The 13,899-nt window shown below is 29.1% G+C and overlaps 1 protein-coding gene across 5 annotated transcripts in view; it reads left to right on the forward strand.

The window, feature by feature from the left end:
• The window catches only part of LOC106778339 (cytosolic purine 5'-nucleotidase), a 21,370-nt gene extending 19,240 nt beyond the window's left edge, over positions 1 to 2,130 (forward strand). For 4 of the 5 annotated variants that reach the window (XM_022776161.1, XM_014666293.2, XM_022776162.1 and 1 more), the window contains 3 exons: positions 1,471 to 1,533; positions 1,626 to 1,704; positions 1,806 to 2,130. In XM_022776161.1, the coding sequence (XP_022631882.1) occupies positions 1,471 to 1,533; positions 1,626 to 1,704; positions 1,806 to 1,880 (217 nt within the window). In that variant the 3' untranslated portion in view covers positions 1,881 to 2,130. Of the gene's footprint in view, positions 1 to 1,470; positions 1,534 to 1,625; positions 1,705 to 1,805 lie in introns of those variants that run through there. The other variant, XM_022776160.1, reaches the window with a different exon arrangement.
• Positions 2,131 to 13,899: the final 11,769 nt, after the last annotated feature.

Below are 13,899 nucleotides of genomic sequence, written 5' to 3' on the forward strand. Positions count from 1 at the left end.
TATATATATATATATATATATATATATATATATATATATATATATATATATATATATTAAGAACATCAAATTCTCATGCATAAGGTAGATCTAACACATTTTTTAGTGTGAGCATCAATAAATGTAAACAAATAATTTTTTTTCCCAAATTGGATTGCAATTTTTTATGAACCCTATACATCACTGCAGACTACACGAAAAACTTTAGATGTATGATAATAAGGTTGAGAGAGCTAAGGAGTTCTATTACTTTTAGCAAGAATATAACTTCCATAGTGAAAAGAAGAACAATCAACATTTTTTAATGAATTTGAAAAAAAAAATGTTTAAAAATATTTAAAAGTATAAAGTTACTGCTGGTCTACAGGTTAATCCGCTGAAATTCAAGTTATATATAGATAATTAGACTGTAAACAAGAGAAGTGCTGCTGAAGTTCTTGGTTTTTCTGAAGTTGTCTTTCAAACAATGTGTTCCATTATTTTTAGAGGGGAAGCCAGGTGGAAATTTTCTGCAAGGCATTATTGATAGAATTAAACGTAAGCTAGAGTTGGAAGGGAACTTCGCTGTCTGTGGTTCAAAACATGCTTCTACATTATGTTAGGTTTATGGTTGGTTTGTCAGCTTGCTATAAAACAGTTGGAAAGCTAGGTGTGCAGTTTTGTTTGGACAGGTGATGTTGGAAAAAAGAAGGTTGTTTTTGTAGGTTGGCGGCATTCATATCTACGATATGCTGAAAGGGGTGTTGGTGTTAAGTCGTATTATAAAGGAAGCTATTTTAAAGCTTACTTGGGATCTTATTTCTTTTAATTTGGAGTGGGCTAAGAGCACAAAGAGCGGGTAATCACTAGGTCTTCACATTCAATCTTCAATTTGGTCTGGTATGATCAATCACATTGATCCGGTTTTTGAGAATTCCACTCAAATGGGCAACGGTAGGAATATCATATTTGGCTCTACGCCACTAGGTCTTCACATTCAAACATGGGTAACGCCACTAGGTCTTCAGCAACTCCTTTCCACCAACTTTAAGCCCTTTCACAGTTTTGCTCAACTCTGTCAACATCACATTTTGGTGTTGAAGTTGTTCCAACTAACATAACTAGCGGTTATTATATTTATAACAAGAGATCTGTTACGACAATAGTTAAATTGACTGATACAGTTAAGTCATAACACAGCTAACAAAACTACCAGTCTAGTGTTCAGTTCATCAGTTTACTGACAGTACAGGGCTAATCCAACTGATACAATACATCTCTAACGCATGTGAACTCGTATCGGCTCAGCAATCCTGATTTTAAGCCTTCTAAATGTTGTAAAACATTTTTTTTTGTTTCTATTTTTCAGTCTTTCGAGAGAGGAAAACACGCTATTCTTAGCGATCAATATATATGCTGTTTGTCTTGCATTACAGTTATTTATACCAAATGCTAGTTATTAACCTGCTCTACTGTATCTGCCTACATTAGGTGGGGCTATCTATCACGTGGTGATTTTTGGGATAAAAGCCACTTGATGCGACAAATTGAGAAGTATGTTCTTTCTTCTACACATCCCAGATCTCTATCGTATCAGACTATGCACTTCATTGAAAATGAACTGTTTTAATTTATCTCAATTGCAGGTATGCAGATATATATACCTCTAGGGTGTCAAACTTTCTATATTACACACCCTTTATGTATTTCCGCTCACAGGAGCAGGTATGCAGACAATCTTCTTTTTCTTACCTCATCTTCCAAATTATTGAAGCATTGTTATTATTTGGCTGTAAACTAAGATATTTTTCTTTCTTGTTCTTCAGAACCTTGCACATGATTCATACACAAACTATTGTTCTCAAGTGGATCAGTTTCCTTCCAATGGAAAATTGGACTAAAAACAGAGGATAAATAGAATAAGTCTATGAATTATGTACTATATTATTTAAATTAGTAACAAGTCTATGAAAGACCCTAGATATTGTGTTTCACAATTCTTTAAAAGTCCCCGTATAAATTGAGATTATGTGTTTTGGGTCAACAATAAGGATGGCGAGGTAAGGTACTTTCCCTACACTAAGGGGTGTTTTATTTGACTTTTTGTTTCAATGAGAGAAATAAATGGAAGAGATTGTGTTTCGGACTGAATCGGAATGGCATGTACAGACAGTACCCTGGCTATAATCACGTGTAACATTGTCGAAGATCAATCATGTCAAATTTATCTTCTTTTATAAATGAAATGTGGGAAGAATATACAAACAACTTTGCAATTGTCAGATTTTACCTGATAAGTTAATTCAATGGTACCTGATAAGTTAATTCAATGGATTTGAAGAATTTTTTTTTATCTTGGTTTCGTTGTTGTTATTATAATGATAAAGTTAATGGTCAACTTAAGAGAAAAACATACGTATTGTTAAGATGTGAAAGGAGTAAAAGATACTGGAAATATAAATATGATATTCAACTTAGTATATTCGACACAAGAAAATGTGATTGTTTTTTTTAAAGGCTTAATACCTCCCTTGGTCTTCGTATTTGTGTGAAAATCTTAGTTCGATCCTCAAGTTTTGAACTGTCTCAATTGGGTCATAATTTTTGTAAAAATACACACATTTTACTTCAGCCGTTAACTGATCTCAAATAGTGTTAAGTTTAGCTGACGTGGTATGCTGACGTGTTGGCTTAATCCCTTCTTGGTTCTCGTATTTGTGTGAAAATCTCAGTTCGGTCCTCAAGTTTTAAACTGTCTCAATTGGGTCATAATTTTTGTAAAAATGTTCATATTTTACCCCAATCGCTAATTGATCTCACTGTGCAACAGTTATCTTCTGTTATCAGTGGAATAAATAGCTTAAAGGCTAGTGATGAACATATAGGTTACCAAGTTGGTTCATTTGCAGAAAAGGCTGTGAGACTGATTGCACTGGTTATGCGAGTTTTTCGGTGACTTTATTTTTTGAGCCGATGAGATAATCTGTGTAAAATCACTGATTCTTAGAGAGATGAATAAAATCCCTAATTCAAATAAACTAAATAATAGGCATTGTGCCACGTGAAGCACTGCTTATTTTAAAAAATAATTCATATAATTAAATAATACACGTCAGCATGTCTTCTGGCTACCACGTCAGCTAAACTTAACGCGTGAGATCAGTTAACGATTGGGGTAAAATGTGTGCATTTTTAAAAAAATTATGACCAAATTGAGACAGTTCAAAACTTGAGGACCGAACTGAGATTTTCACACAAATACGAGGACCAAGAAGGGATTAAGCCAACACATCAGCTAAACTTAACGCTGTTTGAGATCAGTTAACGGTTGGGGTAAAATGTGTGCATTTTTACAAAAATTATGACCCAATTGAGACAGTTCAAAACTTGAGGACCGAACTGAGATTTTCACACAAATACGAGGACCAAGGGAGGTATTAAGCCTTTTTTTAAATTGAGAGACAAACCAATTGGTAATGGAAAGAGATGGGTATTGAAAGTAATATGTAGATATCATAATCATGATTGTTAAAAGCTTTAGTTAGTCATCCTTTTGTTTGTGGGAAGTTAAAATTTTGTGAGCATTAGTTGTTTATTGATATGACTAAGAGTCAAGTGAAGTCTGTAAACACTTTTTTTACTCTAAAAATTAATAATGAGTGTAATGTTATAATAACCAAGAAATAATATAATACAATATACACTTACAAACGATCATTGAGAGGTTTCAGAACTGAACTACAATAACTAATGATGTTGTTCGAATGTGATAAATACATTCATTAGAATAGATATGTAAATGAATATGAGGTGGTAAGTGATCTTTTTTGGACACATCCTGATACAATAAAATTGTTGAATGCATTTAACATTATTTTCTTGATGGATAGCACCTATAAAACCAGCAAATGTAAGTTACCATTACTTGAGATAATTGGTGTGACATCAACGAGTTTGACTTTCTCAATTACCTTTATATTCTTATCAAGTGAACGATAAAATAATTTCATTTGGGCTCTTAAAAGGCTAAGATGATTATTTCTAACATTTGAAGGTGCTCCTAAAGTCATTGTTAATGACAAAGACCTAACTTAAATTAATGTCATTAACATTGTATTTCCTTAATGTTATCGTCTTTTGTGTCGTTTCCATATTCAGAAAAATGTATAAGCCAAGTGCAAAATGTCAATGAATTCTTTAAGGCATGGGATGTTGTCATGGAAACATGGGAAAATGTCATGGATTGTGAACATAGGTCAATTTTTAGTCATTATGTTGATCACATTCACCATGTTTGTAATCCATAGCCTTTATTTTTTTAATATGTCAATGACTCATGGATCATTCTTTATGAGAAATACTTTGTGAAAGCGTGCACAAACAAAGTAATATATTTAGGAAACACAACATCAAACAAACATGTTTACATTTGTTTTATTAAGTTGTTTTTGTTAAATATTTTATTAATATTGTTGATTTCATTTGTATTAGGGTTGAGTCTGCTAATGAAGGTATTGTAAAGCAGTATGGGAGACTTATGTTCATGTTGGGATGCAATCCATACCATCATGATCCTGCAAGATAATGAAATAAATGCATCATTTGAAAAATGTCTAAATCTAACGAGTGATGCTTTTAAGCATAACAGGTATAAAAGATTGGTGTGATTTGTATCAAAACATGTTTTGACACTCATTGTTGAGGAGTTCGATCAAGTTAAGCATACTACATTCAGTAGTAAACGTTGTAGTTGTGTTTTGAGACGAACATATGGTTTACTAGTGTGATGGTCATCTCACTAATAAGAACATCAAAATTGTTTTTCTCTATGCCACTTCTCAACAAACGAAAATAACCTCTTATTGGTTTAATCGTAAAAAATATCATACAAAAACATTAAACCAAAGTTCATCACATAATTATGAACGACCACATGACATGCTCCAAATTTGTTTAACATTTTTTCATGGGAGACGAACTTTAACTCTCATTGGTTCTAGACAAAACAATTGCATATAAATTTAAAAACATCGTCAATGATCAAAAGCAAAAAAACATAATCTACTTTATAACCTAACCTTTCTACAACGCAAATGTTACGTGATTGGCATAGCTGGTCAACAAAGAGGTGTCATGTGGACCTCCAAGATATCCACCTACTTCATCTTCTTGTTAAACAACATCATAATCTTCTTTTTCAACAACATCCTCATGTTGTTGCGCAGGTTCTTCAACTTCACCATGATGACCTTTTCTACAAGAAAATGTTGTGGGTCTCCTTCTAACTTCACTATGTGCAAAGCTCTTAGCTCGGTATGTAGAGGCACCTCGTGTTCTTATCATTCCTGTAATAAACAAATTTAAAAAAAAACATTAAAAATAACACATCAAATAACTAAACTCAAAAACAAAAATAAAAAAACCAAAATGCACCAAAAAAACTAAAATTATAAAAAATAACATAACACATCAAATAAAAAAAATCCATAATCGAATTTCAAAATTTAAGACATTATTAAATTGTATTTCGTAATCCAAGACATTCCTAGACCGGATTTCAAAACCTGAGACATTCTTAAACTGGATTTCAAAATCTGGTAACTTCCTTAACCTGATTTCAAAATTCAATAACTTTCCTAAGTAGATTTTGAAATTCGATACCTTTCGTAAGTAAATTTCAAAATTCGATACCTTCCTTAATCAAATTTTGAAATCTGATCCTTTCTCTAACTGATTTCTAAATTAGGTACCCTAAACCCCTAACTATGGTTCATTCCCAAACGTTTATAAGTCACCTACAAATTTTAACGTCTTATTCAACTATCAAACTTAACGAATTTACAAATTTTTCACCTTCTTCCCCACTACTATCCCTAAATAAATGATAAAAAATTAAAATAAATAAATAAACGAGTGTTTCTCCCTCCACCACCCCAAGTGTTTCTACATCTCTCCATTATTTTCTTTTATTCCAAACATACTCTACACATCCCCACTATTTTCTTTTATTCCCAAAGTACCCTACACCTCCCCACTATCCTCAATTTGTCTTTCTCTCTTTACATTAGAGCATTTATATGGCTTAGATTTAAACTTGTGATATATTGCAAAATATAAAATTCAGAGGAAACTTAAATATTAGTGCTTCTACCACTTCCATTTTATAAACTTAAAAGTTAGATGCATATACAAAATAATAAACATGATAATATTAATAGTAAATAATAATAATAATATATTATTATTATTATATACTAACTTTATAATGACGAAAGAACTAAATAAATTCCAAATCTTTAACAAATAACTTTTTTTTATATTTTAAGTATTTAATAATATTTTTATATTATTTATNTAATAAATTAAATACTTTATTCAAGTTATTTGAGTCAAACATGTCGGTAAGTTAAAACATAATATAATGTTAAAAATTATAGATATTAAATGTAAAAAAAAAAACACACACACACACACACACACACACACACACACACATATATATATATATATATATAAACATTTTTCTAGAAATTTAGAACAAAATTTTACCATTTATTAAGTAGTTTGAAGAAGAAAAAAAATATATTGAACAGTGAAAATAAGATTGAATCAAACTTATTTAAGGGAAAGTGTAAATAAAATTTTGCAATATATCACAAGTTTAAATCTGAGCCATGTGAATGCTCTATTAATGTGAAGAAAGAAAGGGAAAGATTGTTGAGGATAGTGGAAAAGTGTAAGGTATTTTTGGAATAAAAGAAAATAGTGGGAATGTGTAGAGTATTTTTGGAATAAAAGAAAATAGTGGGGAGGTGTAGGAGCACTTGGGGTGGTGGAGGGAGCAACACTCTAAATAAACTTACTTGGAAGGAATGTGAAATGTGTGTCTGCTAGTACTCTCAAAACGGGTCACCCAGCCTGACCCACCACGGGTTCACGACTTAATAAGTCAATCCAGCCAGGCTCATTTATTGGCTCACTTGATTAGAAGTTTTTTTTTATATAAAAAAAATTACAATTTTTTTGTAATTCAAATTTAAATAATTTCACTCTAAAGTAATGTTAAACTCTAAAGACAATTCAAAATAAATAAAAAAATAACACAACTCAAATGTAATCCAAAAGCAAACCCAAAAAGCGAATAAATAAGTTTATAATATTGATAAATTTTATGTCATTTATCCATTTATAAGATTGGGGTAGATAAATTTATAATATTTTGCTCTATTGAAACATCTTTTTCTTTACTCCCAGTTACAATAGAGTAACAAAATGTTAATTAATAATATTGAAAAACAAAATAATAAATAATTAAATTAAACTATGTGGTTGGTGAGCCAACCTGGCTCATCACAGGTTCAACCCAAACGAGTTGGGTTAAAAATTGATCCGTATAAAAATATTTGAATTTTTTTAAATCCAACTCAAACTGAACCTTTTGTAGGTCGGATTGGCCCACGAATTCTAACTCGTTTTGATAACACTAGACGGTGCAAAGAGAGAGGAAGAAGGTGAAAGTATGAGGTGAGTGAGTGCACTGCCAGGTTGTTACGGGATGAGTGTTGGGAGAGAGTAAATAAGAAGAAAGAGAAATTAGGTTTTAAGGTCTTTTACCCTACTCAAAAGGTTAACGATATTTATGGGTTTTAGAAAAATTTGGAGGTTCAGAATGAAAAATATGGGATGCAAAAGAAAGTCCTATAATTGTTGGTGGTCTGTATATGTCATTTCTCAAACAAATGTTAGTCTTTTGCTTTCTGCAACCCCATCGTTGCTAAAACACCTTTACACTAATACTGAAAAGACTAAAATACCCTTTTACTATGTCATACTACCCTTGCCGTTACAGTTGTCCTTGCCGGTGCCGAAGAGGAAGAAGAGAGTATAGTGCAGAGGAAAATAAAGAGAGAAAAGATGGGAAAATAAAGCTTTTTCCATAATATATTTTGTGTTCTGAAAAATATTATTCTAGAAAGGTCATTCCAAAAAACTCAATTTAGAATGTATTATACAAGTTGTCAAAAGCTTGTTTTGAAAATTTTTAATTTAGAAAATTTGTTCCAAAATGTATTTTATGCGAAAAATGTTTCAAAAATCTTATTGTGAAGATCATATTTTGAAATTTTTTATCTATTTCCAGAATTGGTAATCTGGAAATCACTTTTATCAAGAGTAAAATTTCCATTGGGGTACGAAAAGAAATTCTGGGGGTGCAGAGGCAAATGCCTAATTGCTATTATTTGCTTTTGATGTTGCTTTTCTTTGTAACGAAATAATATGAACCCGATGTAAGGAACAGTCAATGAAATCCGTTGATTGTTTGAACAAATAAAAGTTAAAATCCTATAAAACCGTAAAACATGTATAATGCTAAATGTTTTGGTGGCGACGAGCACATGTGCAATGTCGTTAGTTACAGTGTCAGCTCGTAAATGTTTGTCATTGCATATTGTCGAGAACGTGTTTAAAAGTTCTCCTAGAATACGCCATCTAAGAGTACTATCTAAAAAGGTCATTCTAAAATTTACTAAATATGAATTTTGGCATTATAAATGGTCATGAAACTATCATTTTCGAGCATTTATGTGAGAAGTTTGTAAAAACACCTATGCCATAAGTATTTTGGAATTTGTCATTTCACTAGTACAAAAATATTGGATGACGTAGTTATTTTTTTACCTTTTAGGTTGAATTCGAGATCGATGTCATATTAGGAAATGTTAAATTGACATCAAATTGTGTTAATGTTTGACTTTAAGCAATTTTTTTTGTTTTTTATAATTAATTGTAATCTTTTTTTTACTATTCTATAAGAAAAATAACAAATTTCAGTTTTTGGTATTTTATAATATGAACGTGTAGTATAGTATCAACAACAAACAATAATAACAAGCAACAAACAAGTTCAATCAAACAACAACAAACAAGTTCAACAAAATAACAACAATAGACAAGTTCAACAAAAAAAGAAACAAGTTCAACAAATAAGTTCTTCAAAACAAAAACGAAAGCTAAACTTCAAAAGGTGGGTTCATTAGAATAAAGTGTTTCCACCCGTGAGTGAGAAAGCAAAATGCACCTATGAATACGAAAATAATTGATCAAAACAAACGAAAATCATACATAAAGTAATTAAATAACATGCATTTGTATCAAATGAAAGAAAGATTATATGTGATGGTCGTCAAACTTCATTTGAGAAAAGTTTGAGAAGAGAAGAGGATCTCGCGCACTAAGATAAAATGAATGAATTTTCATTCTCTCGCTCAAATTAAAAAGGGGAAACTTTTGGCAGATAAATAATACGTTGAAGCCCCTACGAAATTCGACGTGGTAGTTTGAAAGAAAAAAGAATTAAAAAGGTGTAACTCTGTGGCTTCTTGCTGAAAAATAATACGTTGAAGCCCCTACAGAATACGACATATTATATGTGGTTTAAATGAAAAAAAAATCGACATATTATATGTGGTTTAAAAGAAAAAAGAAAAAAAATAAAAAGGGGTTAATTTTTTGCTTCTGACTGACAAATAATACATTGAAGCCCCTATAGAATTCAACGTACTATTGGTGGTTTAAAAGAAAAAAGATAATGACGCGCTGCTTTAAATAATTACTATCATAGAACGTCGAATTGTATGAACTTCGATGTTCTATAATTACATTTATTTACAAAAATGTCACTGTTCATTTTTAACGTTGACTAGTGTTTATAAGATTACATATCCTAAAATGAGTAATGAAAATGATTAAGGTTTTATATTATGGAAACATTTAAATAGAAGTCGAATAAAGCTTATAAAACATTTCGAAAAAAAAAATTGCATTAAGTTGTTGATTACACGTTTGATAAGAATAGTCTAATAGTTTGAAAATAATTTACAAATATATTTAGAAGATATCTTTTAATATAATAAAAAAGCTAGTGTATAAGTGATAAATGCAAGAATGTAATACTTTCAATTTTTATATAATTTTATATTGGTATACTCTAATTTATAATTTAGTTTACATACAATTCTCTTTTAAATATGTAAAGGATTTTATTAATGAATGTTTTTATTATAAGTATTATTAAAATTTATGACCGATACAAATACAAAAAGCTATGCATGGCTGTTCAAAATACACAAAGTTATCCTAAATATTTTTTTTTTAAAAGTATTAGAGATAAAAAAAAAAAACTTAAAAACAAAAGGCTTGATGAATACAAAATGTAAGAAAGCATACATCAAACCACATATTTCAAAACGGTAAAAATGAAATTTTAAATTTCTAGGATAAGTTATCAAAATTTTAAGGTTTAATGATTCTGATAGTCCCTAATTTCGGTGACTTTTTCCAATTAGGTCCCTTATTTTTTTTTTCTCAATTGGGTCCCTATTTTTGAAAAATTGAAGCAATAGGTCACTATCGTTCGTTAGTTCCGTACTAACACCGTTAAAAAGGGTGACACGTGTCAGCTCGTGATTTTTTGAATTTTTTTAATATATTTTTAATTATTTTTATTTTTATTTTTTATTTTTTTTTCTTTTAAAAATAAAATTTTTCATGTGTCAAGTTGACATTGTGCCACGTAGCAATGACAGTGTGAGGTGACACTGACAGTGCCACGTGCCACTGTCAAACCATGTGTCATTGTGTTTGTTTCAATTTGATCCATGTATTTTTATTTTGTTCCAATTTGGTCCTTGTATTTTTATTTTGTCTCAATTTAGTCCTAATTTTTTTTAAAATTTAAAAAAATTCGTTCCTTCCCAAATAAAATACGATATGTACGTTTTCCAAATTTTTGTCTCTATATTTGTTTCTGTTAAGCAAATTATTAGTAATGATGTATTTCAAATCGAAATATTTAACTCTAATAACTTTTTATCAATTGTTGAGGAAGTATTGGGACTATACTTGTGTAGATTACCTTCACAAAAATATTTATTATTGAGATGTTAACTTTTATAGGTTACTCATTCATATTATTTAGGCTAAATGATTTCTTTGCTACTATATAAATAAAAATGTGTCGTATGTTAGTTTGTAATTTTTTTTATTTTTCTAATAAAAAAATTAATTTGTATAAATTTCTTTGTAAAGATTTATATACAAATAAAATTTTGTTTGAACTTGGAAAAAAACAAAATTGTTTAGTTTTTTAAAAAAATAGGACTAAATTAAGACAAAATAAGAATACAATGATCAAATTAAGACAAATTAAAAATATAGGAACCAAATTGAGACAAATCTAATGACACGTGGTCTGATACTATCAGTGCCACCTCACATTGTCATTGCCACGTGGCTCAATGTCAACTTAACATGTGACAAATTTTTTTAAATAAATAAAAAAATTAAAAATAAATATAATTAAAAATATATTTAAAAAATTCAAAAAAAATCACGAGCTGACACGTGTTACCCTTTTTAATAGTGTTAGTACGAAACTAACGACAGTAACCTAATTGCTTCAATTTTTCAAAAATAGGGACCCAATTGAGAAAAAGAAAAAATGAGGGACCTAATTGAAAAAAATAACTGATAATAGAGATTATGAGAATGATTAAACCAAATTTTAATTTGATTCAATGATTAACAAATCAAGAATCTAAATTTTTCTAAGATAATTCAAAGTTAAAAGCAAGGTAGCATAAAAAGTTAGGTAAGTGGGGACTTAATGGCCGACGCTAAGATATCTGGAAAGACACTGATTGGAGAACACCCAACGGTCCAAAATGACTCAAAGGACCTCAAGTCAATGGTCATGTCTAAGTGGTGCCAAACAGTGTTACAAGGGCACCCAACAGTGTATCAGATTCCTAAGCTCTCTCTTTGAGTTTTGATTGAGTAATTTGACATTTATTGAGTTAATCCCTACTTAACAAACCTCATAGATCAAGGAGTGTCAAGTTAGTTCAATTCAAATATCTCACAAAAGCATTCTTAACAGTAATAAAACTAAGATTTTCATGTTTATCACAAATTCATAGTTGATCCAAAACATGATAAAATCATTCACCTCAACCAATATAATCAAATTCACAACTCAATTCTCATGCCAAATCCTAATATTAATTTTTACATATAAAGAAAGATTATGTATTCCAAATTCAATCATTCATAATAATAAACATACTAATTTATCACAATAAAAAAAAATATTTTTGTCATAGACAATGAATCAACCAATTCAAACATGAAATAGGTAAAATTCGCTTCCTCCACATGACATAGACTCCATTTTTCATACAATTACTTCCTAAAACTCTAACCACATAATATCACCCAATAAGCAAATCAAAACTTTGATTAAAGTTTTAAACATAACATAATGATAAGAGAGCAACAAAGATTTACCAAGAGCAACCTTAAGTCACATGTGTCACACTAGGTTGGCTCACATGCAACCCAAGAGCTAAAATACCTAAAAGTAAATAAAACGAAAACTTATTTTGTTTGATTATTTGATTATTTGATCGAATGGTTATATAAAATTCCTTACAATGATTGATTCTATTGTTATCTTTAATATGAAGATTAGAATCAAAAACAAAAAGAAAAGGTTAAGAAAAAAAACAAATTATCAAACATAAAATATCTTCAAAAGAATCATATGTCATTTATTTTTATTTGTTGTCAATAAAAAGATAAATGAAATATATTTTTTATTAAATTAAATATAAATAATTTTTATAATTTTGTTATAATATATTTATTTATTTTGGAACACTCTATTTAATAAAGTAAACTACTAAGCAAAATATCATATGATTTAATATTACATAGCAGATAGCTAAAAAAACATGTAATTTATCATACAATTATCTAAAGTCATAATTATATCAATAAAAATATATTTATAAACTTTATATTATATACATGGTTACCTCAAAAGAGACAAATCGTTATACAAAACGTTATGTATATATTATATCATTTAAGTCACACTCAAATTTAAATTGTGACATTTAAACAAAAAAGAACCATATTTTAATAACTAATTATGATTTTTTTTCTTAATACTAAAAATAGTAAATTGAGAAATTAATATGAGAAAAAGATATGGTGGTTATGATGCTATATAAAAGAAGAAGACATAATAATAAATAGGTGTGTGGAGCATGGCTTCATCTGACAAATATCTGTTATTTGTAATTAATCATAAAACAAAATGTATGGTTAGCAATGGTTGAAAGGAACAGACATTGGCATAGGTTTGAGATGGAAACGTTATGACATGTGGCAGATGAAGCTATATCCTTCACATGTTGTCCCTCTTTGGCCCATAACTTTTATTTCATCACAAGTTAGGTTTGGTAGTTGAAAGTGATTCTAAGTGAAAAGTGGTTGTCAATAAATCCACACCATTCATCACTGCCATTGTGGTCACACTTTCTTAGAGAGACTCCTTTTTCCTCTTCACATCACATTTTTGTCTGCATTCTCAATGCATTTGGTGCGGAAACACGTACTTTAATTTTCCTTTTATTCCTCATATTTTATTAATTTTAAGGGTCAGATATGTTTAAGATGCCGAAACTATAATTTGTTTCTATTCTAAATTAAATATATTTTAGTTTTAAATTTTAAAAATGAATTGGTGTAATGTATTTAATTTAATAGTATTAACTTTTCTTTTAATTATTAAATAATTTTTCAAGTTCACGTTCGAAACATGGATTAAACTATGTAAACACCAAAAAAAAAAAGCTTAAAACTGTGTTTACTCATAAATAAAATTCAATATATATTTGACTTCAAAAATTAATTATTATTTTATATCAAAATTTTATGAATTAAAAGTATATTTAATTCTAAAATTAATAATATCTTTTTTCTTTAAACTATTTTTACATATATATATATATATATATATATATATATATATATATATATATATATATATATATATATATATATATATATATATAT

The sequence above is a fragment of the Vigna radiata genome, unplaced genomic scaffold (genome assembly GCF_000741045.1).
Source record: "Vigna radiata var. radiata cultivar VC1973A unplaced genomic scaffold, Vradiata_ver6 scaffold_401, whole genome shotgun sequence".
Classification (NCBI taxonomy): Eukaryota; Viridiplantae; Streptophyta; class Magnoliopsida; order Fabales; family Fabaceae; genus Vigna; species Vigna radiata.